The following is a 24686-nucleotide window of genomic DNA, read 5'->3' on the forward strand; positions in this document are numbered from 1 at the left end:
GAATGCTGCTGGAGTGACAGTCCTTGTTACAAATCCGGGTCGTTTCAGTAACGTAGAACCGACTGTCGTGGAAACGAATTATATGGAATTTAAAGCCGTTACATGGACTGCATTCAATTTGAGAAACAATTCTATTAACAACATGACGCCTTCAAGAAAACGAAAATAAATTGTGGAGTTTCCTACAAATATTTTTCTTGATGACTTCGGTACTAACGTACATATATATACATTGTGTAAAATAAGTACCCGGAATTTAAAAAAAAAAACACATTTTTTCATATTATTCATCATTATTTGTTGGATCGCCTTCAAAATAGGCTCCTTTTGAGCCGATACAAATATTCCAACGAACAACCCAGTCATCCATGGCCCGCTGGTAGGCCGGCGCCGGGATGACCTTCAGCTCCTTTAGCGAATTTTTTTTAATGTCTTCAATCGACTCAAAACGCCTTCCCCGAAGTGGCAATTTTAGTTTTGGGAAGAGAAAAAAGTCACAGGGTGCGAGATCTAGCGAATACGGTGGCTGTTCGATAGTATTTATTAAGTTTTTGGTCTTGTATTCGCGTACAATCAAGGCTCGTGCGATGGCGCGTTGTCGTCGTGCAGAATCCACGAATTGTCCTTCCACAATTCGGGCCGTTTACGGCGAATGGCTTCACGTAAACGCCTTAAAACGGATAAATAATATTCCTTATTAACCGTTTGGCCCTCTGGAAGGAACTTAGAGTGCACCACGCCTTGGTAATCAAAGAAAACCGTGAGCATAACCTTCACTTTTGACCGGCTTTGGCGTGGTTTTTTTTTGGATACGGCTCGTTCTCGAAGCGCCATTCAGACGATTGCTGACTGGTTTGCATATCGTACTCGTAGACCCATGTCTCATCACCAGTTATTATGCGTTTCATGAACGTAGGGTCCGTATTAGCTCGGGAAACCATGTCTTCAGAGACCTCCTTCCGATGCTCTTTTTGCAAAAAATTGAGCTCTTTCGGAACAAGCCGAGCGGCGACGTGGCGCATGCCCAACACACCAGTCAAAATGTTCTGAGCGGTCATGTGAGAGATGTTAAGCTCACGACCGATCTCTCTTGTACTCAAACGACGATTTTCAAATATAATTTTCTTAATTTCTTCGACGTTTTCGTCGGTCGTAACGATCGATGGTCGTCCGGAGCGAGGCAAATCTTCTACCACTTCACGGCCCTCTTTGAACGTCTTGTACCACTCGTAGGTTTGTGTTTTGGATAAACACGAGTCACCATAGGCTTCCCGCAACATATTTAATGTATTGGCACACGTAATTTTGTTCGCAACGCAAAATTTAATGCAAACCCTCTGCTCCACAAGTTTATCCATAGTAAAATTCGCCAAGTAAACAAAAGATCAACTCACTTTGACTGCAGAATAAAACACACTAAGTAATAGATCCCGTTCTAATAAGGCTTGTGCATTCAAGGACATGTGTACCAACATGAAAAAACCAAATTTGAAGTGTCAGGTATTCCCGGGAGAGTTTAAATTATAAATTCCGGGTACTTATTTTACACAATGTATATAATATACGCGCCGTACACCCTTTTTGGGTGTTTGGTTGAGGTCCTCGTCTTATTTGTGGTGTACGTCTTGTTGATGTTGTTCCACAAATGGTCGGACCTACAGTTTCAAGCCGACTTCGACCGGCAGATATTTTTATGAGGAGCTTTTTCATGGCAGAAATACACTCGGAGGTTTGCCATTGCCTGCCGAGGAGCGACCGCTATTAAAAAAAAATTTTTTTTTTTTTTCTTAATTTTGGTGTTTCACCGTGATTCGAACCAATGTTCTCTCTGAATTCCGAATGATAACCCCCGCACCAACCCATTCGGCTACGGCGGTACTAACGTAACTTACTATAAAAAACGGCGAAGAAAAGAATAAAGAAAGCGTGCTAATAAATTTGTATAATGCCGGTTTAAAGACTGGGCGCAACAATGACCAACCGAATTTTTGACAGTTAAAACCGAATTTAAACAGTTGTGATTGCAACTCCAATAAGCCCGCTATCTCAAAACCAAAATGTGTTTAGGGTGGGCTTAAATTCGCTACCCAAATAAAAAAAAAGGTTTGTGAAATTCATGACAAGAAAGCTGAGAAAAATGATAATTAATATAACAAGCATTGAACCATGTAAATTGCATAATTAAAAAAGAATTTTTTCTTACCCATTTGAAATAGTATAGTGTAAGTGTAGATTAAAATATTTGGTTTCTAGTTTTTCTTTTTTAGCTTGCATTTAGATGGCAATTTTATATAGTAGTTTGAAAAATAAATGTTAATGTCATTCGCATAGCATAATGATGATATACATATTTTATACATTGGTTTCCCAACATAATTTTTGTATGTTGACAATAAAATTGCTGATTTCCTATCACGGAATTATATATTTTCCTTTAAGTTATTTCCTTTTTTAATTGTATAATTTTGAACACATTTTTATTACAGGTATGTAGATGTAGGTGTTGAACAATTTTGAGTTTTGGAACTAAAAAAGCTATGCTTGGTGGGTTGTGGGGTTATGTGTGGATGCTAGCCTCATCCATTGTTACAACAGGTAAGATAAATAATTGACTGAAATCAATACGAATTTAGATTCGAGACGTAATTAAAATGTACATAAATGGCTGTTCAGTTCGAAAAGTTGTATTTTCTTTATTGCCAAACGCATCTCGAATCATTTTCTAATACAAATCATAATGATGATACTTTTTATACCATTGTCTTCTTTTCCCGACATAATTTTATGTTGATGATAGTAATTTTACTGATTTCTTTATAATTTATTTTATTGAATTTCTATTTGTTAAATTCGTATTTAAAAATGTCTTTGTATTTTTCTTGCAGGTATGTCAAAACAAAAAAGCGGGTGTTTAAAAAAGGGCAAATTTAAAGACTGCATTTTATTTCTACATTAATATTAAGTAATACGAATAAAAAATCTTGAAAAAAAAATGTTTGTTTTAATTCGTAATTTAGCTGAGTTGACAAGACTTATATTCTACGTTATTTCATTATTATTCTTGGAATCTAAAAATACGGCACCTACCATGGTGAAAAGAACAAGCTTCTTTCGTTAAAAAGAACTCCGGTAGAAAGAATCAGCTGATTGGTTGTGTGTGAATACGTGCGAAATGAGCGGGCAGAATTCGACTGCCGAGTACCCGATGACGTGGCAGTTGAAGTTGCCCGCACAATATTGTTTTCCACCATAGCCGATTGGCCAAACCTATACAAATGTTTAAAACGCGACAAGGTACGTTTGTATTGCTATTTCTCTTAACGGTGGAGTTAGTCGAAAAATTAGGTGCATATTAACGCTCCGCACTTTACTATTGTTGACTCTAACAACATTAAAGCATCATTATTTTGAATTCGGTTCTATATAGGATGGTTTTTTCGGATAATCGCAATTGGATACTAATTTACAGTTGTTGTAGTAGCATAAATATTCCCCGTGCATATACCAGGAATGCTACTGAAGTGACAATCCTTGGCCGGATATAAATCCGGGTCGTTCCGGTTACGTAGAACCGACTGTCGTAGGAACGCCTAATTTACAGTAAGTCACATTGGACAGGTAGCAGCAGCAGTAGAGCAAGAATAAGAACACAGCTTTCGTTTTTGGTACCTAGAATGTCGATATATATAGGTATATAAACAAAAAACGTTTATAGTAATTTAGACAAAATTTTACAATTGAATGGACCAAACAAGTACAAAAAATTCAAATCAGCGCTATACAAGGGTAGCTATTTATATTTCTGGCCTCGAGTGCTTCTAGTGTTAACATATTTCACCACAGATGTAATCAACATTTTGATGAGCTCCATATTAGTATTGTTTACAAAGACATTAAAAATTCATCTTAGCGAATAAGTGAAATAAATCGTCAACATTTTCACAATTTCCGACGTGCGTTGCCAAGACAGGAATGCATCGGTGAACTTGGATGATTTAAAATTATTATAGGACGAGTTTGGGAGCTGTCAGTGTACCAGTATAAGTGCACACTCCTTCCTTTCAAGGGTTTAGTCGTCAGTTCGTACGTTAAATCTTTTTAAAATTGATGACCTTGGTGATATGATATCTCTAGGGAATTAGGCAAAATTGCTGCTCATAAGCTCACATTACCATATTCTTAGATAAGATTTTGCCAAAACCCTCCCTAGCCATGTTGAACAGCAAAATACAAATTGGTTGACTGCTAATTAATTATATTAAGCGCTATCAGCTCGAACACTACCTTCATAAAAATATACCAATATTTATAAGACTTACTAAATAGTATTTTGATTTAAATCTCATTATTAATCTACTTTGCAAATCAACCCCAGTCATATCCCAGCCGATTCGTACCTCTTAATATAGTAGTGAGTTTAAAGATCACCTCGCCATATGACTCTGCTGAAATACCTGGAAATATTAGTTAATTCTTTTCACATTTCGGTAAATAATTTATTTTGAATTACCTTTTAATTTTCCGTTACTTAACAACGTTTTTGGATCCTTCAATTCGGGATTACGACCTGTGATCCAACTAGCCAATTCCGACACCATATTGGTATTTCGTGGGATAAGTATGGGAGCAGTTATTGCATCGTCTGTATGCGACCCAAATACCGGCAAATTAATGCGACAGTAGCCCAGCGTTGTTTCCGCACCCCAACGAGTCTTGCCATATATACTGATGATTAACTGCGGCCCTAGGAGAGCTTAGCAATAAATCCACGTTTTGCTTATAATTGCAAATAACTTTTACTTACAACCAAATGGAGTAGTGCTCTTGAATGTCCATTCTAAGGGAAAGTTGAAAACTATTTTATCCTTAAAGAAACCACTTTTATTGGATGCTGTCTGCGAAATCCCATTTTGAGACCCAGATATCAGTTCCCAGTCGGGCCCAGCAACGACTTCGTAGCGGCAGAATACTTCCGCTGCATTTGGGCCCAAAGGAAATTCCATAGCTTCTATTTGTCCTGTTATGAATATGTTAAAATAACTAGCTGTAGTTGGTGAATCAGGCATGACAGGCAGTGAATTTAAATTTTTATTATTGAATTTATTGGTTTTTGTTCTATTTAATAACTTATGTTGTGTAGCGGATGTGCTTATGGTACGTTAAAATAGTGTGGAGCCAATTGTTTGTATAGCCCTAATTGCTATGGCAACAATATTTATCTATAGTAGTTGCAGTTGCCACTTTTGTTGTTGCCAATTTGGCAAACTCATATTTAACTGCATTACCGATCAATGTATTAGCGATCAATTGCAGGGAGACAATATATAGATCAAAGAACAAGAAAATGCGATTCCAGTTGAACAGTTCATGGAAAAATTGTTTGTTTATGCTTTAGATCACAACCGAATACGTACGCAGATGTCAATCCAAATTTTTATTTTTAATTACGTACGACAGCATTCTGCACAGAGTTGTATGCATAATATTTAACAGGCCTTTCGGACATCTTTTATATCTAATGTTAAGAAATTGCTAAGCTTGGTAATAAATTATGTTTACATGTAGAAAATATAAATCATTGTTATAATGACATAAAATTGAGAGATATGATCCTTAATAATGTAGTTACTAAAAAAATTCTTACCGACAAAGCTGTCTAAAAAATTGAGAAAATACATTATTTCCGTAGTTGGCAAGTCTGGTGCAGTCAGAGAGCGTAACAGCGCTGCAAACAACAGCATATAAAACTTTGGGCTCATGTAATTCGTCTGAGTTTTTCTCATTGCTCGTTCGGGTAAAGTCACAATTGTTCGTGGTCTGCGTCGATAATAGTTATTGGCAGCGAATGAACCTGTTGTGCGTTTGTAATGCCCGTGATACGTGTTTTTGATTAGTAAAATAAAAGAAAAATGCATTGAAAGTGTGCGTAAATTGCGTTTGAGCTATTGAAGTGAACATGCAAATAGTGAATTTTTCAATATATGGTGCAATGTAAAATCCGTGTAGCGGGGAAAAACAAAGCAAATAAAAAGTGTGAGAGTGAGTTCGATTAATCGGGGAAAAATAAGTTGCAGCATCTTGGCAACAATAACAAATACAGCGAGCACAAAAACAACAATACAAATCTCGTACGAAACAATTCGTTAACGTCAATAACAGCAACAATAAGTTAGCAACATGCGCATAAATGGCAAAACATCAGCAAGGTAGTCAACAACAACGCCGACTTCAATAGTAGAAACTTGGCAAACGGCTTTAATAGAAAAAGTATCATAATGATTTCACCCAAATAGTTAGAAGAAAATTAATGGAATTACTGTGAAGAGTTAAAATGAGCGCTAGTTTTTTTTAATTATTCGCTCCAATGAGCTAATAGGTTTTATCTATTATTTGAATTTTTGGTAGATGTTCGCAAATTTTTGTCGGGTTTCAGGTAGTAGCTTATATGGAGATACAGGTGTATACACATATGAGCTTACACGCATATAAATATAGCACCAGCAGCAACGGACACTTGTTAACAACAACGCTTATACCTAACTCCATAAATAGGCAACATCGTTGACAGTGATTGCAGAGCATCAGCAGTGACAGGGCAAATTCGCCTATATTTTATACATACATACATATGTACGGCCCTTTGTTCCTTGTAGGAATATATGTATGTAAGAGCTTTTTAACTGTTCAAAATTCTGCGTAAGCGGGCTTGGAAAAAAGAGGAGTTATGGAAATATGCGTGCGCAACAAATTAAATCGAGAGGTGCTCAAATAAATAGTTTCATGCAAAGCTAATTAATTTTCGGTTAACTTTCGACGATAAGCTCAATTAGCGGTTTATATACAACCTGAAACAAGTTGAAAATTCAGTGTAAACATTAATTTATATGTGCATATCTACAAGCATGTGCATGTGTATATGTGCGCATACCAATTTACGGAACGATTAGAGAACATGTAAATGTGTTTGCGGTTTTTCTTGTTAATGGAACGTAAACATAGGTTTGTTATAAAAATTTTCCAGTAACAAATACCAATAACGAAATTTCTCAGAATTTGCCATCACTCGTTCTCAAAAAAAAGCATCCAAAAAAGTACTCGAATGCAAGATTTGCAATGGACCCTTGATTGTTGTTGTAAAAATTTAAATATTCCTCATCAATATACATACAAGCATCAGTATTCTCCCGGTGACGTTTATAGCATAAAAATTCCCGAATTTTTTGGGGAGTGAGTGACGAATGTAATTTTTTTAACGCAATGGAATTTTCCGTGAGGTGAACGTTTAGAGAGATTATCATTGTGTGTTCTTTGTTTGGACATTTTACTGAATAAACTTAACGGAAATAATATTTAAGGGGAATCTTATCGGCCGATAACTCTCCTATCCCCAGTAGTGAAGACTCTTGAAAACCATCCTACTCCCATTCAACACGAAACATCTGACCCCAGCCGCATATTAGCATGGCTTCCGAAGAGTGCAGAGTACCACCACAGTACTCACCGCCAAAAACACCCAGATAAACCGCGGGTTTAACCAAAACCGCCCCTGCGAGACGACTAGACCTGAAGAAGGCTTTCGACACTGTCAGCCACTCAGCCTACTAACGCGTTTTTCAATAGGTGCGCTTCAACTTTTTTCCGATAGGGAGGGCAAACGACGCAATATTTTTTATTTTTCGCTTGTCATTTGTAAACTTCATTAGTATACATTTCATCATGGAACGCTACACACTTGAGCAACGATTGCAAATCGTGCAAATTTTTTATGAAAATAATCGTTCTGTTGCTGCTACCAGATCCAGATTTTTTCCAAAAAATCATCTTCAGTGATGAAGCTCACTTTTGGCTCAATGGCTTTGTCAACAAGCAAAATATGCGTTACTGGCTTTATATCCACACGTGATTCATGAGGCACCGTTGCATCCCGAAAAATCACTGTTTGGTGCGGTTTACATGCCGGCGGCGTAATTGGCCCATATTTTTTCATTGATGAGAACGATCGCCACGTTACTGTGAATGGAAATCGATACCGCGACATGATAAACGATTATTTTTGGCCGCAATTGAATGGTATGGACTTAGACGACATGTGGTTTCAACAGGACGGGGCCACAAGCCACACAGCACACGCTACAATTGATTTGTTGAATAGTAAGTTCGATGAGCGCATTATTTCCAGAAATGGACCGGTCGAATGACCGCCGCGCTCGTGAGATTTGACGCCTCTAGACTATTTTCTTTGGGGTTATGTGAAGTCATTGGTCTACAGTAACAAGCCGGCGACGATTTGTGAGCTCAGAGCCAATATTGAACGCGAAATTGCTGGAATTTCGGCCGATTTATGCAAAAGAGTGGTCGAAAATTGGGTTGAACGATTGGACTTCGTAAAACGTGCACGCGGTGGTCATGCAAAAGAAATCGAATTTCATACTTAAATGTATATGTTCAAACTCGATAATAAAGAAAAAATTAGTTAAAAAAGTCAAACCGTTTGTGTTTTATTCAAAAAAAAAAGTTGAAGCGTTCTTACTGAAAAACGCTTTAGATGACACTTTACAGTCGCCACTCCCGTCAGGGTTGAAGAGGTGGTCCGCGAACTATCTGATTGGTCGGCACTCGTCAGTAATCTTTCGAGACCAAATCTGTAAACAGAGGAAGATAAAGCAAGGTGTTCCGTACGGTGGTGTCCTTTCACCTTTGCTTCTCAACTTCTACATATCGAGGGAGTCTCCTATGACATTGATGGCCTGTGGGCCAAAGTAAACGATTACCTCACCCGTCTTTCTCGCTTTTTCACTGCGAGGAATCTACAATTTTTCCTCTCTTTACCACCTGGACGAAGGAGGCCAAACTGCAACGCAAGGTCAAAGTTGATAACACACCAACTCTGACTGTTCACAACCCCAAAGTTTTGGGGTTTACCTTTGACAGTGTGCTCTCCTTCTCTGCGCACACATCTGCAATTGCTACTAAAGTCCAAAACCCTCAAACATATGCCCAGCATGTGAAGGCACCCAGCACGACACTAACTTCCTTTTCACTTGCCCGTCAAACCGACTTATCTAACGCCTCTCTCCCTCTGGACCCAATCTGTCCAAACAACAAGTTCCCTGTGCCACTGATAGGGTTAAGTATACTGCTACAACAACAAAAACAAAGTGTAATTTTTAGTAATCAATTAATGAGTTGGCTCATTATCGTGCAACAAATGCTAACTTTTTCTTGGCTGTAACTTTATTTAGCAGTTTCCATTTTGGTTTTTGCAAACCCGTTGAAAACAGCATGTTTGGAAACTAGTCGCAATGTTGTAAATGTACTTTGTGGCCTCGTAGATGATGCCCTTTGGTTGATGCTATTGAGGTGTTCCATACCGCTAGATGGAGATAGATAGGTTAGGTTTGGTGGACCTGACTAGCTGAAAGTCATCACGTAGATCTATTTGGTCCTTAGTGGTACCAGATGGAGCTTAACATTTACGTTTCGCTGTCGTAGACTTCTTGTGATAAGCCTGCGTCATTTGCGAATCTAAGTAAGCCCTGAAGCTCAAAACCCTCAATACATTCTAACTTGACATTTTGTAGAGCTTCTAGGCATTTCATTCGGGTTCTAGCTAATGTAGGACAATCATGTGGAAGGTGTTCTAGAGTTTCCTTATGTTGTTGTTGTTGTTGTAGTAGTAGCATAAATATTTCCCATACATATACGGGAATGCTGCTGAAGTAACATGCCTTGGACGGATATAAATCCGGCTTGTTCCGGTTACGTAGAACCAACTGTCGTGCGAACGACGTGTTTCCTTATCTTCCAGTTTAATGCAAAATCTGCAGCTATCGTTGTTTGCGATTTCTATCTTGTATGCATGCGCAGCTAGCAAATTGTGGCCTGTCAGTATACCTACGAATAGTCAATGAAGATAATAAAAGAGTAATAGAAAAATTATAAATCTGTATATTTATAACCCAATACGAAAATAACCTTGTTTGGTAATGGGGGAAAATCACCATCAAAGAAGAGTTTAAAGGTGAAGAGATAAGCCTACGGGTATTCAGGGTAGCACCACACTTTAGGGCTAAGTCAAGCAAAGTCCTTACTGAGGGGCACAATCGGAAGGGGTTCAAGCATCTTATAAACCTCATTAAAGGCAAAGAAAGACCGCTTGCAGACATTCTTAGTGGTTATTGCAGACTCCAAAGCCATCTGCACAGTCTCGTGATTCTGCCACCTGTCCTTAAAAATACGATATTGGGGTATTGGAGTATATAGAGAGCATAAAAAGATGTTAAGGACGAAATGCTAATCTCTATATACAGTGAAACTTCTTTATAGCAAGTCTCAAAAAACCAAGAGAATTCGTTATATAGAAAAAGGAAAAAAAAATCGTATTGGAAAATATTTAAAAGTATTTTTTATAGTATTTTAAGATGGAGCTAACTCAACTTCTATGTACATATGTACATAAAATTGTTCAGAGAAAAATACACATCTTTTGGGATTTTTTACTACATGCATTTGCTATTCGAGTTTGACAGATTATTTGCAATTCTGTTCAAAATATCTATTACAAACATACATACATATGAACATATTGGCTATGCTGTGTTAACAGCATACACATTCCCCGTAAATGTTTGAGGATCGCTGCTAGAGTGACGGTCTTTAGCCGGATATACATCCGTGTCGTTCTGGTAACATAACGAATCGACCGCCATGTATGATAGAAGAGCACAGTGGAGATTTATGTAAATAGAACAAGTCGGGCGAATTGTACTTAGAAAAATTGTACATAAAGATGTAGCATATGTATAATGTTATCAGTAAAATTCTGAGAAATATTTTATATTAATTCAATTGACAAATTTTTAGAAACATTTTTTCTCTGAAAAACAGGCCAATTCGCCGAGCATCTGTTGCTATAAAATAATTCAGTTGCATCGAATCGGTATTTATATATTGACGGAAAGTTGGTTCATTAACATAACGAACGGTCCTGAAATTTAAGCGCTAAAATTTGTTGTGCAATTTTTTTAAAGAACACACTTTTAACATAAACTTTCATTGCTGCTTGATAGAAAATTTTAACTGATACATACGTACATTTTGTCGTTTTATACAATAGTTAAGCCAGCAAAGTTGTGAATTGAATGTGTAAAAATATACCTACAAAAGTAAGAAAAAAGTTCCAATAAAAATAGGTATTAAGTAATAAACTAATGTAACGGATTGTCGTCAATTCAAATGAGTATTACATATAAGTACATATATGTATATGATATTACATTTTATCAATAAAAATAATTCCTTATAAATGAGTTCATAAATAAATTATGAAACAACTATTCTGCATTGAAAATAACAACATGCCTCAAAAACCAGAGCAAAGTTTGAAAACAGCGTATACGAGTACAAGTACCCATTCAATCGGGTAAGTAAATATTAGCTTTCAGTTTTTTTTCAATATCCGTATTTAATATTTTAATTCATATTTATTTACATATATACGAGTATGTGCAGATAAAGTTTTTGTAATACGACTGGAATTAAAATTTAGTAAAAGTTCTCAGTAACGAACTAATTACCGTCAGGGCCAAGCAAGGATATCCCCAAGGCGGTGTTCTTTCTCCGCTATTGTGGTGGATTCTCTGCTAACGGAGATGCAGGAACTCGAACTTCATGTCTAAGCACATGTGAACAATAACTGAGCGCTAGCATCGGTTAATACCTAAAAAGGTTAAGTATGGAAGTGCAGAGAATTCTAGATGAAATCGATGACTGGGGCACGAGATAAGGTTTTTCCTTCAATCCGAACTAAACTACCTTAGTCTTGACGGACTACACGACTCCGTACTTTAATTGGGAGAGAAGGTTTCGCACTACAATTGAAGAGGAGGGATGGCACAAAGGCATTAAGCCTGGCCATAGAACTTTTCACATCAATACAGACGGCTCTAAAACCTTAGAAGTTTTTGCTGTGAGGAAAGCCACAGAGCTAGCCTACACTAGAACAAGAAAGAATTCAACAATTAATATATACTTGGACAGTCAAGCAGTAATAAAAGCAATAAGCTCATATTGTATTAAGTCCAAAAATGTTCGACGGAGCAGGGAGGCCATAGAAAGGCTAGCCGCAAACAGTAGGCTGCATATCTACTGGGTACCAGGTCACAAAGGCATTCTGTGCGTTTGTCCGGCATTATTAAAAACGTGACTAAAATGCCTGGGAGCCCCACTGTTTGAGGGTCTAGAGGACGTCTCAAAAGCGGAGCTCCCAGCTCTATTTAGATTCGCTAAAAGCGCTGACATCCTACATGATGTCTACTTTAGGTATTCATAGAGGTCGGCCTCCATCTGGTATCGCTAGGTACCAAAAGGTCGTGGCTTATTGCCAACCAGGCTAACCTAACCTAACCTACCTTAGTCTTGTTCACGAGAAAACGGAAATTGGACGGACTTAGTCGAGTCCAGCACTGAAAGGTGTGACACTCAGTCTTGCTGACGAATTTATATAACTAGGAGTAATCTTGGATAAAAAACTGATTTGGAAGACACATGTTTCGCCATTCCCACGACAGTCGGTTCTAGTTAACCAGAACGACCCGGATTTGTATCGGGAAAAAGACTGTCACTTCAGCAGCATTCGCCGTATATGTATGGTGAATGTTTATGTTGCTTCAACAACAACAACAAGACATGTTTCGCTGAAGGTGGATGGAAGATTTTTCAACAATGCCGTGTCTGAAACCTGCTATGGTCTATTGGAAATGCACAGCACTTATCAGACCAATCATCACTTACGCTTCCGTGGTTTGGTGGCGACGGACTTTGGTTAAGCTCACACGTCAGCCGTAATGCTAGAGTACAACCTCCGGCGATGCCGTAAATGCTATGCTCGTTTTGCTTCCCTTGGGTTTTAAGATACAGCAGGAAGCAATAAAAGCAATGTGTAGACTCCGTAAATATGGCTTCTGGCAGAAAGATGGAACTTCGGGACACAGAGAAATCTTTAAGGTGCTATCAACAGTATCCACTGTCAAATTCTTGCCATTGCGTGAGCAATGGTGTAATCCAGAGTGCATTCAAAGAGATTTGACGGATATATTCTTCCCCGATGGTTCCAAGAATGAAATAGGTTCTGGAGCCGGATGGTATTTACATTTATATATGTATATAATATGACTATTGTTAAGTTCGTGCGGTTTTTTTTCGAAATTTGAAACTTTATTGACGTAAAATGGTTACAAATTTAATATTCAAAGTATTGTCCATCGCTTACTACTACTTTTTCCCATCTTTCTGGCAATTCACGGATTCCCTTTGTGAAAAATTCGGTCGGTTTTGCCGCAATCCACGAATCGATCCATTTTTTGACTTCATCGTAATTACGGAAGTGCTGGTCAGCCAGGCCATGTTGCATCGATCGGAAGAGATAGTAATCGGATGGCGCAAGGTCTGGACTATACGGCGGGTGGGGTAGGACATCCCATTTGAGCGTTTCTAAGTATGTTTTGACCACTTGTGCAACATGTGGCCGAGCATTGTCATGTTGCAAAATAACTTTGTCGTGTCTATCGGCGTATTGCGGCCGTTTTTCTCGCAGTGCTCGGCTCAAACGCATCAATTGTCGTCGGTAGACATCCCCCGTAATCGTTTCATTCGGTTTCAGTAGCTCATAATACACAACACCCAGCTGGTCCCACCAGATACACAGCATAACCTTCAGGCCATGAATATTCTGCGCCGACGTCGATGTTGAAGCATGGCCAGGGTATCCATACGTTGCCCGACGTTTTGGATTGTCGTAATGGACCCACTTTTCATCGCCAGTCACAATTCGATGCAAAAAACCCTTTCTTTTGTGCCGTTGAAGCAGTTGTTCGCATGCCATAAAACGGCGTTCAACGTCTCTTGGCTTCAATTCATACGGCACCCAATGGCCTACCTTTCGGATCATTCCCATGGCTTTCAAACGTTTGGAAATGATTGATTGATCAACTCCCAAAGTTTTTGCAACCTCTTCTTGCGTTTGAGCCGGATCTTGATCGAGCAATTCCTCCAATTCGGTATCCATGAACTTTGGCGGCGCACCCTCGCGTTCTTCGTCTTCCAAGCCAAAATCACCACTTTTAAAGCGTGCAAACCACTTCTGGCACGTTCGCTCAGCTAGAGCATGCTCACCATAAACTTCCACCAAGATACGATGACTTTCGGCTGCTTTTTTCTTCATATTAAAAAATTCCCCGCAAAAACACATTATTTGGCACGAAATTCGACATTTTCAAGTGTGGTAAAAATATTGTTGTTTACGCTTCAAATAAAAAACTTATACTGACGTTTGTGCCTTACGACAGTAGCTCTCCAATGAATGTTTGGAAATGTGGATCGATGGAATAATAATCAAGTTACGCCATCTGTTGTAAAACCGCACGAACTTAACAATAGTCCTATTATATATAATAAGTATCATTACGCAGTGGGAAGAATAGCAACTGTATTGCAAACGGAAATATTTGCCAAACTGAAAGTAGCAAAATGGGTAATTGAGTGGAAATGGAGCGGGAAACAGATTGAGGTATTTAGGAACAGTCTGGCTGCGCTGAAGACACTGAAGAAAGCCAAGCAAACCTCAAAGAATGAGAAGAAGTTTAATTCTGCCGCGAGACGGTATAAACTTGTACTTATATGGGTTCCAAGACACCGCGGTGTTGAAAGAAATGAAATTGCCGATGAATTGGCCAATTGCGGATCAGCGATTACCCCACAGAGACCAGAGCCAATAATCGTAATCAGTTCTACAGGAATCATGAATGGGATCAGCGATTATGTATGCAATTTACATAAAGAGTGATGCCCCGGTCTGGAACGCTGCAAGAACAGCAAAGTGCTTTGTGACAAGCCCGAACAGAAAGCTGTCGAACCTTCTTCTAAAACTTGGAAGAAAATACGTTCGGTTGATGGTCGGTATTATTACAGCACACAAACCACGGGGTCAGCCAATTTCCAGAAGCATTTGCGACAATATCTAAAATACTTGAACTACTAGACAGGGAATCGCTCCAAAGATAAACCAACAGTGGAAAACTGGCACTTATTTAACTTGCCCACTTTGTAAATTAGCAAAGTGTTCACGTTAGGGGGTGTTTACGTTACCGCCAGTTGTCTAACTTTTCCAAATAACTTGCACCAAGTGTGCGACGCATTAAATGAGGTTAAACACTCACACGTACATACATTTTGAACATTTTATGCATTTAAACGAGTAACTTATTCCACCACAAAATTTTATTCAAAATGTTTTACAACGAATTTATGCATTTATCCTTGGCTTACTATAAATTTAAATTCGCGATTGCATGCAAATCGATCCTATGTACCAGAAAAAGCAGTTTCCACAAGTATTGATAGATTAACATGTTTTAAATATGTGTACATATGTATGTATGTACGAGTATTTGTACAAACTTGTTCGAATGTAAAAAGGCAACCCAAAACTTGCCACGTCGAATCTGACATCTGCCATTTAAAATTACACCTTTTTCAACATAAACAGGCTTGTGCTGAAAACAAAGAAGTGCTTAAGTCTGCTTTAGTCGTTTTTGAAAAGAAATTAGAAAATTTAAAGTAGAAACCTAATTGATTGCAGTAAAACACATACATACGTACATACATCCCCTATTCTATAATTTGTTCATAAATGCATACGCAATTTATTTTATTTGTTTTCTTAAAATAGAATCCAAACACTTTTTCAAAACAATAGAATGAATCTCCGTCGAACTTAACATTGAAAGTAAACTGTTTTTCCATGAACAATTTAATATGAATATACGAGTATGTATGAGTAAATTAATAAAAACGGTCGCCATTCGGCAGGCAATGGCAAACCTCCGAGTGTATTTCTGCCATGAAAAAGCTCCTCATAAAAATATCTGCCGTTCGGAGTCGGTTTGAAACTGTAGGTCCCTCCATTTGTGGAACAACATCAAGACGCACACCACAAATAGGAGGAGGAGATCGGCCAAACACCCAAAAAGGGTGTACGCGCCAATTATATATATATATGTATATGTATATGTACTAGCGGACCCGACAGACTTCGTTCTGTCAAATAGATTTTGAATGTGGCAGTTTATATTTCGACCCTAAGACGTTTTTACTCTGCTGACCCTCTCACACCGCCTTATCATCATGGTGATGGTTCTGTTCAGGAGAATTAAAGAAAAGGGTCAGCTCGGGTGACCTAAGTATCTTCGAACTCCACGACCTTTGGCCCCCCTTTTGGGACCCACTAAAAACTCCGACTGGGATGTTTGCCAGAGGGCTTCAAACTAAGAGGGGAGCTTAAGGTTCAAACCTGATTGAAAAATAATTTAAAGGGATAGTGGGAACCTAAAGGTGACAAATATTTATAAAGTGGGTGCTTCAATGACAAAACATAGAGATAATTAATTATTTATTATTATTATTATAATATTAATATAGGGTTAATAACCGATATAATAAAGAATAATGATATAAAACGTATGTAAGTATTTTCAGCAATCGCTTTATTGTAAATCGAGTGAATCATAATTATTAACAAAAACCTGTTTTATTTTTATTTTTTTGCTTTGTGAGATACAATGTTTTTTGTTTAAAACAAATCTGATGGTTTTCCAACACGGGAACAGGCAACATAGTGAGAAATATGGGTTTTCTAGATTAATTAATAATGTTTGTCTTTTATTATTCTTAAAATATGTTTGGATTTGTTCAGCCCTGCATTATTCTTAGAATTTACTTAACTATTTTTATTTATTATTTGTGAATGAAATCATTCCTTAACTCGTTCTGAAACTGAATTAAGATACAAATAGAGTAATTCAAATTAGAGTTAAAAGCGTGGGATGCATTTTGCTTCACTTTCATAACCTTCTGTACATAGGTAGTTGCCAATAGAATGATTGTAATATTTACTATATCAGGCATCCCACGCTTTTAACTCTAATTTGAATTACTCTATTTGTATCTTAATTTTTGTTATAATTCTGTTCTGAGGTAGTTGACTATGACTGATCGTTCGATTTGCTATTACTTCATTATAGGTCTCTTTGTCATTAAAATTTATTTTCTACTTTTTAGTTCGATTAGCAATAAAAGCGTGTTTTTTAGTTCTTTTAAACTATTTTTTATTTTTACTATGAATACACCTCTTGATGCTCTATGTCCCACTAAGGATTGAGGACCGGAAGAAACGATTACACCTCTATGGCTATAATTCGCATTCAGTAAATTCAAACGCTTTTTAAAATGTGTAAAAAAGTTTTCAATGTTCAGAAGAGTTGAGACAGGGACATTTAATAGTCTTGCATAACCTTAAAAGGAGCAAAAAATTAAATTTAAACTTTCAAAATATCAAATTTCATAAGAACCAACAAATTTTCATTAACACTAAAATCTTCTCAGAGTGACCTTTTTTAACATTCGTTTGTTTAAACAATCCTTTTTTTTTTAATTTACAGTTTCGCTAGCTTTAAATTAAAAAAAGACACAAACACCAACCTTAAAATTTTTCACATTTTGGGTATAAAGAAGCACTAAATTTATTGCGAAGAGCATATGGTTGGCAACACTGCACAACTCAGCTAATGCGACGTCACGGACTCTCTGCCGAGGGGGACCGCTATTAGAAAAAACTTTTCTGCATTTTAGTTTTTCATGCACGGATATTCGGCTACGGCGGCCGCCATATTTGTATGTGTATAATATGCGCTTACACCCTTTATTGCGTTCCACAAATGGTCCTACCATTCCACAACCCTACCTATGTTTTAAGCCGATTACGAACGGTAGATAGTTTTTATGAGGAGCGTTTTTTCAAAGCAGAAATCCACTCGGACGTGCATTTTCTATTATTTGGTGTTGCGAGCCCGCAGATCGAACCCGTGCATTTCCGAATAGTTGTCATGAGCCATTCATTTGGCTACAGCGTTAAATAACTATCGTACTATGATTTATATACAAGTTTTGACAATTTTTTTTGTTTCTTAAAAAAAATTGTGTGAAAATAATACAAAATTAAGAATTAATTTACTTTTGCTCGATATTACCACCTTTTGCCTTGACTATGGCCTTGAGACGGTCTAGAAACGAATTGCAAGCTGCCTAAATGTGACTTGCACGTATTTTGGTCCACTCGCGGACAAAGGATTTTTTCAGCGCCTCGAGATTGGTGAATCTTTTAGTACGGAATTTGCTCTCTAAAATGGCTCAAAGAGAATAATCCATCGAATTCGCCTCTGGTGAATTTGAGAGCCATTGTGAGGACTTCATGAAGTCCGGAACGTTGTTTTTTTTAGCCATTCTTGGTTCACTCGAGCTTTGTGAGACGGTGTCAAGTCCTGTTGAAACGTCCATGATCTGCCACCAAAATGCTTCGCTTTTACCTTGACGCCATTTTTAATGAAAACGATAAAACGATTGGAGAGCGCCCATCTGCGGTTACAGCAGCTCATACACAAAACACAATTTTCGGAAATTGACCGTTTTCGGCCAAGCGAAGCAACTCCTTCGCTCTCTCAAGTCTGACTTGTTGCTGGTTTGGTGTGAGATCATGAGCCGTTTGGATCTTGTAAGACTTGACTTTGAGATCATTTTTCAGTGTGCCTTGGATGCTACGGTCATATATTTTGAGTTCTTACACCATTTGATTGGCACTTCCTCGGGGATTTTGCTCAAGTCGTTTCTTCACTTTTTCAACTCTTTCCCGTGACGTTGCAGTCTTTTGATGACCACCTCCATGCCGTTTCCCGATGCTACTAGTATCGTTGTAACGAGTAATGGTGCGATAAACAAAAACTTTATTTACTTTAAGGGGCTCGAGCTCACGAACAATCGCTGGTTGTGATTACCCAGATATAATGCAATCACACTATTAAGCTTGAAATCCATTACCGACTTTTTTTCGCGTTTACTCTCGGCAAAATGGTTCCACGCGCTTCTAAACAATGCTCTGGACTGTCATTTAGCCAACTAACAGACAGCTGATGCCCGTGCATCAGCTGCGCGAGCGGCCTGAAGTTGGTTACACTTCGAGTGCCGGACCCTGTATACCTAAACTCAATGAGCTATAAACCTGCATCTTCGAAATTGTGAACTCGATTTAATTTGCACAAAGTTTGAAGCGTGGATTCATATGGTTTTTGTAGTGGAATGGACTTTATTTTCATAGAAAAATTGTTAGAAATAAATAACAAACTAAAAAATTGTTAAGTCTTAAAGTTATGTCTCCAAGTATGCATGATTCATAAAGCTCGTGATACTATAAAATTGTGTCGCATAACCTGCAAAAAAGGGATGACTTGAATAGAGTGGTTTTTGTTCTCATTGGCTTGGCTTGAGTAATTTCATGGCGCTTCCTTATCTTATTTTAATAGTACGAATAAATTAATAAAGGCCACACTCACATACTAATGAGCTGAATACTTAAATATTTTACAAAACGAATAAAAGTGTTATAAGTGGCAACATTTAAGATGGCATTAAAAGATTAACAAAATCTTGAAGATCTGCGTCAAGTCATCACAAACTCATCATTGGTACATTTATCCACGCAAACTCAAACACAACCGAAATCAAAGCAATCCATTAAAGCATTGAAAGAGTGCGAGGAAAAAAGACAGAATGAAGAAAACACAGTAGTAAAAACGACAAAAAAACAGAAAAATGTGAAAATGCTTGGACACACTTATGTGTGTAGATCGGTGTGCGATTGATGTATCTACATACCTTGGGGACAACATGATGACAGCTAAACAAACAAACAAATTGGAGAACAAAAAGGTGGCGATTAAAAAGCCATGAAAACGCCACTTGACTGTTTTGGGTTGTTGTTTGAGCGCTACACTTTTTTTTATTATTTGACTGTTCTCACAAACAAAAGAAGAAGGCAGAATTTTCATGTTCGATTATGAAACAACATGAATAAGCGAATAAGCCTAAGGTACTTAGCGTTGGCTTGGTATAAATGCTGTCATTTTTGTTTTGTTCACAATTTCCCTTGAAAAAGCCTGCCATTGGACCCTTGAAATAAAAGCATTGCTTGTTGAACGAAACTGAAAATTCTTAAAAATTGCAGCACCACACCTAGATTGTAGAGCTTCGATAAGAATGATAAGATTCCAAGATAAAAAATGGTCTCACTTATTTCAATAAGGAAGAGAAAAATTAGTGCTGGTCAACCACAGAATTAAATAATTTACGTCAAAAAGTAGAAGTCCTTAAGCTCAGCAAACAAAGCATTGGAGAAATTCCCTACAAAAATTTATATAATAAAAGGTTTTCCAATAACAGGTGTTATTTTGAATAGCCCGCTATTTCGGTGGATGTCACTTTTGAAGCTGTCATTTTTTGATATTTGACAAGTAGAAACTACGCCATTAATAAAAATGGAACGATACTCGCTTAAACAACACATTGAAATTATTAAAATTCACTATAAAAATGGTGAAAATTTGGCAGAGATGGTTCGTAAAACTCGAACATTTTTGGGTCATCGTGAAGCACCTTGTCGGACTGCAATACAGAAATTGGTGGAAAACATCGAGCTGTTGGGACAATTTAGTGAAAAGGATATTGTCCTATAAGCGTGGTCATGGTAGTCACTTGCCTGATGTTATTTTTCACTATTAATGGCATACCTTCCTCTTTATAATGCAATAAACCTCCGATCATTTATATCAAAAAATAGCATTTTTATTTGAATATCAAAATAACACCTCTTATTAAAAAACCCTTCAATTTTTATGTTATTCTTTATTTTACATTTTTATTTTTATTTTTTATTATTTTGAGATGGAATTAAAAAAAAAAATTACAATGAAAGTAAGTAAATAAGTTTGAGATTTAATGTAGAGTTTATTTAATTGAAATATAATGAAATAAACCTCCGATCATTTATATCAAAAAATAGCGTTTTTATTTGAATATCAAAATAACACCTCTTATTAAAAAACCCTTCATTTTCGTACCGTTTTTACTTTTTTATTTTTATTTTTTATTATTTTGAGATGGAATTTAAAAAAAATTTGACAATGAAAGTAAGTAAATAAGTTTGAGATTTAATGTAGAGTTTATTTAATTGAAATATCTTACTTTTAACACTTTTATAATTTTTATTCTTAGGATGAAATATAAGTTTTTTAAAATAATGTGTGTCAAATTGTATTTTTTTTTCAAAACTTTTGTTAACAATTTTGTTGTTGTTATTTTTGTAAATTGTATTTTTTGTTCAAAAATTTTGGTAAAATATTTCTTTGTTGATATTTTTGAAAAATCATTCGCCCTAATTTGTTTTATTCTTTGTTTTTATTAATAGATAATAATCAGTAATCCTCAATAATATCAGAGTGGAATTTCCATAACTTTTCGAGTTATATACCAGTTAAAAATATCCTGTATCTGTATTCGATTGATTTGCAAACGGCCGTAAAATACGAGTACGAATACTAACGTTTCGTTAGAGCAATATTTTGCACCGATTTAAATTAAGTTTTTAAAAATAGTTCTTTAAAAAAGTCACCTCAAATGATGGGAAAGTTTAATCTTCGAAGGCCTGCATAAAAAGGTTTAAACATTTTATCAACGGAATAAAAAAATGAGAGATCAGTTTACGTAAATCTTTAAATTTTTAGCGAAATATTTGACGGACATCTTAGAATATAATAAGTTTTATAACTCCTATGGAAAAACAGTATCAATTTTTTTTATACGGAGAGTAATGCCCCAAATGTACATGCATACCTTACACATACATACATATGTACATACATAGTTTAAGTTTTAGTCATAGCGTCAGGGAAAGCAACAGCAACAGCAACAGCAACAGCTAACGACGATGAAATAATGATTTGTGCCGTAGAAAGGCATTTTGATTGAAATCATATAGTAAATATGTGCATATTTTAATAACAGAATACACACACATACACATACATATGAACATATTAGTTCTCACAAGAAGCCAACAACAAACCGTTGCGGCCAAGGCGTTCACAAATATTCCGCATTTACCTGTATTGCACTGAATGTTGCTGAACTACGTGTTGGTTGCCACATTTTTTTGCTGAACCAACATACTTTATTCTTTCTTGACGTATTGTCGATTCTTCGACCAAAAAGTCGATAGCAGCAGAGCGACATTAGCATTGGCCACGGCAATGTCCTCTGCTACGTCATCATCATTGCCAACTTTTTATTATGATATGCCCATGCGTGTAGTGAACCATACAGCTAACTGCGGAATTGGCCAATTGGCCGGAGAAGAAAGAGAAAGAAGAATAAGTCCAGTTTGTGCCGATCAGCCTTGAGTCTTGTTACGGGCACATTTTAATGGTGCTTCCGTGGTGTTTATATGTAGGTACATACATACATACGTACGTACATATTTAGATATTGCAGTGGTTGGCAGCGTCTTCTGTCCTGTTCTTCTTCTTCTTCCACAGTTCCCACTTCATGTGGCCATCCAGACCTATTTATCCATACAAATGTATGCATACACATATATGTATGCATGTGTGTGAGCGTGTATTCATATTCCCGCATTGTCTGGCATAGTTGCGCTGAATTCAATCTTATGGTTTGTGTTTTAACTGGACAGCCGCATCAAGCTGCCTAACTGCCTGCTTGGCTGCCTACCTTTTGCTTTTCTGCAATTCAAATTGTTTCATTTTTTGTTTCGTGGAAATCATAATTTAACATTTTTAACAATAACTGCCGCATCAGTTGTACACACACACATATATAGTGAATTTACGTACGTACATACATACATATGTATTATTATTTTTATTCCATTGTGTGCGCGTGTGAGTGGCTGCACAGATGATCGTCACCGGAGTTAACAAGCCATAAGAGATGTTCTTTAGGCTGAAAAGGTTGCGCTGCTTCGGCCGGCCTGTTGGCCTGCCGACTTTAGATAGGCGGCATTCTGATGCGCTCGCCCAATTCAAGAGCCAGATTACTGGGAAAAAATGAAGATATCTGAGAATTGTCATTATTATACGTTCATGCAAGATATATTTATACATATGTATGCGCGCATGTATGTATGTATGTATAGTAGTGGGTACTTGAATGTATGGATGTATCTTTATGCTTTTGCATGTGTGCATACATATGCATGCGTTTGTCTTTTTTGATTATTTTCATAGTGTCCGTATGTTTGATTCTATTCTGAATGCGGCTTTGCAATTCCGGGAGGAAGGGTGTTTACAATGTGTAGCTCGACTTTATGTCACTTCTTGTTAAAACCACAGCTGAAGAATTGGCATGTTCGCCTATTAAAGATGAATTTAAACGGAAATAAGCAACTGTTGGTCGCTGCTGTTGATGCTGTTGCTGTTACTGGTAGTTGCTGCTCAATGGTGCGGCTGATGAGTTGCATGTATGTATGTATGTACGTACATTTGTCTCAACATATGCATGTTTGTATGTAGGTTGGAGGAAAGATTGTTAATTTGTGTAGAGTACAACGCAAATGGCATGAAACACCCTACTCGATTATGCGTTATTTGTTATTCTCGCTAATTTCATATTTCTTTAAATGCTTGTTTTTCTCTTAATTTTATTCTGCCTTCAGAAATTCACATACGGAAGGAAGGACTGTAAAGAATTGTTTATTATCGTAATTAATTATAATTTCTTTGAAAATGAAAGGAGAATATATTCACTTTCTCAAATACAGTGGCTCAATAAAGAACTCGGACACCCAAGTAATATGGGTTTAAATCAAAAAATATATGTATGTATGCATATGAAATAGCAAATCTAATGCGTTTATGTGTCACATTTATTTTCGTTATTCCAGCGTATTTTTTAAAACTACAAAAAACATAAACAAACTTCAACTCATTCGTACATAGAAAATAGAAACATAAAAACTTAGCCAAATTTCATGACAAAAAAGTACTCGCACATTAATATAAAGTAGAGTTAGGCAAATAATATTTAAGAAAAACAATATAATTAATATTTAGTCGACAAGCCTTTAATTTTTCTCACAGCATTCAGTCATCTTCGCATGGATTCGACCAGCTTCTTGCATGTTAATGGATCTATTTCCTCCCACTTCTTTAATAGCATCTTCTGGGTCTTTCTTATTTCTAATAACAAGCTTTTTTAGTTGGTTTTCCAAATGAGCCCGAATGGCATTGATGTCGAGATTGTGCAGGTGTTTCAAGTACTTTAGGGTAGTTGTACATAAGCCATAGACGGACATGAAGTGCCTTATACTCGGGATCGTTGTCTTGATAGTATTTTTTGTGGTCCATATTGCCGTTAATGAAGCACAAATTTGCAGTACCAACAGCGGACATACAACCTCATACCATTACCGACCCACCCCATGTTTAACTGTCGGACATAAGTTTTTTTTCGAGCAACTCTTCATTAGGTCTTGTTCACACATATGATTGTTCATCTGACCTAAATATGTTAATCTTTTTCATGCAACTCTTCCATTATAATTATTCTTTCGCAACACTATACGTATACTTTTGGGCTTGCAGTTAATATTAAGGTGTTGGGTGACTTCTGTTGCGAGTTTAGAAGTGCTCAAATTTGAAGTTTTGTTGCACTATTCACCGTTCATCTGTATCCGAAACAGTTTTGGGCGTCTGGAATTATTATTTTCCACGGATTTTGCTTTTCTGAAA

General features: G+C 36.9%; 2 protein-coding genes across 6 annotated transcripts in view; one reads left to right on the forward strand and one right to left on the reverse strand.

Annotated features, from left to right (window-relative positions):
• Window positions 1-4238: 4238 nt before the first annotated feature.
• LOC129237970 (B9 domain-containing protein 1) lies at window positions 4239-5554 on the reverse strand. Of its 4 annotated transcripts, XM_054872977.1 has the most exons (4): window positions 5415-5554; window positions 4805-5017; window positions 4511-4744; window positions 4239-4454 (listed from the first exon to the last, which is right to left on the reverse strand). In XM_054872977.1, the coding sequence occupies exons 2-4, from the start codon at window positions 5001-5003 to the stop codon at window positions 4366-4368; spliced, it is 522 nt and encodes a 173-aa protein (XP_054728952.1). In that variant the 5' UTR covers window positions 5004-5017; window positions 5415-5554; the 3' UTR covers window positions 4239-4365. The 4 variants fall into 4 exon arrangements, with proteins under 4 accessions (XP_054728952.1, XP_054728951.1, XP_054728950.1 ...); XM_054872976.1 differs by lacking the exon at window positions 5415-5554 and having other exon boundaries at window positions 4239-4442; window positions 4805-5205; XM_054872975.1 differs by lacking the exon at window positions 5415-5554 and having other exon boundaries at window positions 4239-4445; window positions 4805-5205.
• Window positions 5555-5809: 255 nt separating this feature from the next.
• The window catches only part of LOC129237533 (cytokine receptor-like), a 101243-nt gene continuing 82366 nt past the window's right edge, over window positions 5810-24686 (forward strand). Inside the window, exons 1-2 of one of the 2 annotated variants that reach the window (XM_054872339.1) lie at window positions 5810-6206; window positions 11117-11422. In XM_054872339.1, the coding sequence (XP_054728314.1) occupies window positions 11325-11422 (98 nt within the window). In that variant the 5' untranslated portion in view covers window positions 5810-6206; window positions 11117-11324. The remainder of the gene's footprint in view (window positions 6207-11116; window positions 11423-24686) is intronic. The other variant, XM_054872340.1, reaches the window with a different exon arrangement.

The sequence above is a fragment of the Anastrepha obliqua genome, chromosome 2 (genome assembly GCF_027943255.1).
Source record: "Anastrepha obliqua isolate idAnaObli1 chromosome 2, idAnaObli1_1.0, whole genome shotgun sequence".
Classification (NCBI taxonomy): domain Eukaryota; kingdom Metazoa; phylum Arthropoda; class Insecta; order Diptera; family Tephritidae; genus Anastrepha; species Anastrepha obliqua.

What these genes read in the sequence shown, in the direction of transcription:
- LOC129237970 (XM_054872974.1), bottom strand. Translation starts at nt 5,066, where the DNA reads ATGCCTGATTCACCAACTACAGCTAGTTATTTTAACATATTCATAACA. An exon ending in GAGCACTACTCCATTTGGTT is followed by an intron (nt 4,745 to 4,804) that starts GTAAGTAAAAGT and finishes AAGCTCTCCTAG; the next exon opens with GGCCGCAGTTAATCATCAGT. An exon ending in AAGTAACGGAAAATTAAAAG is followed by an intron (nt 4,455 to 4,510) that starts GTAATTCAAAAT and finishes TAATATTTCCAG; the next exon opens with GTATTTCAGCAGAGTCATAT.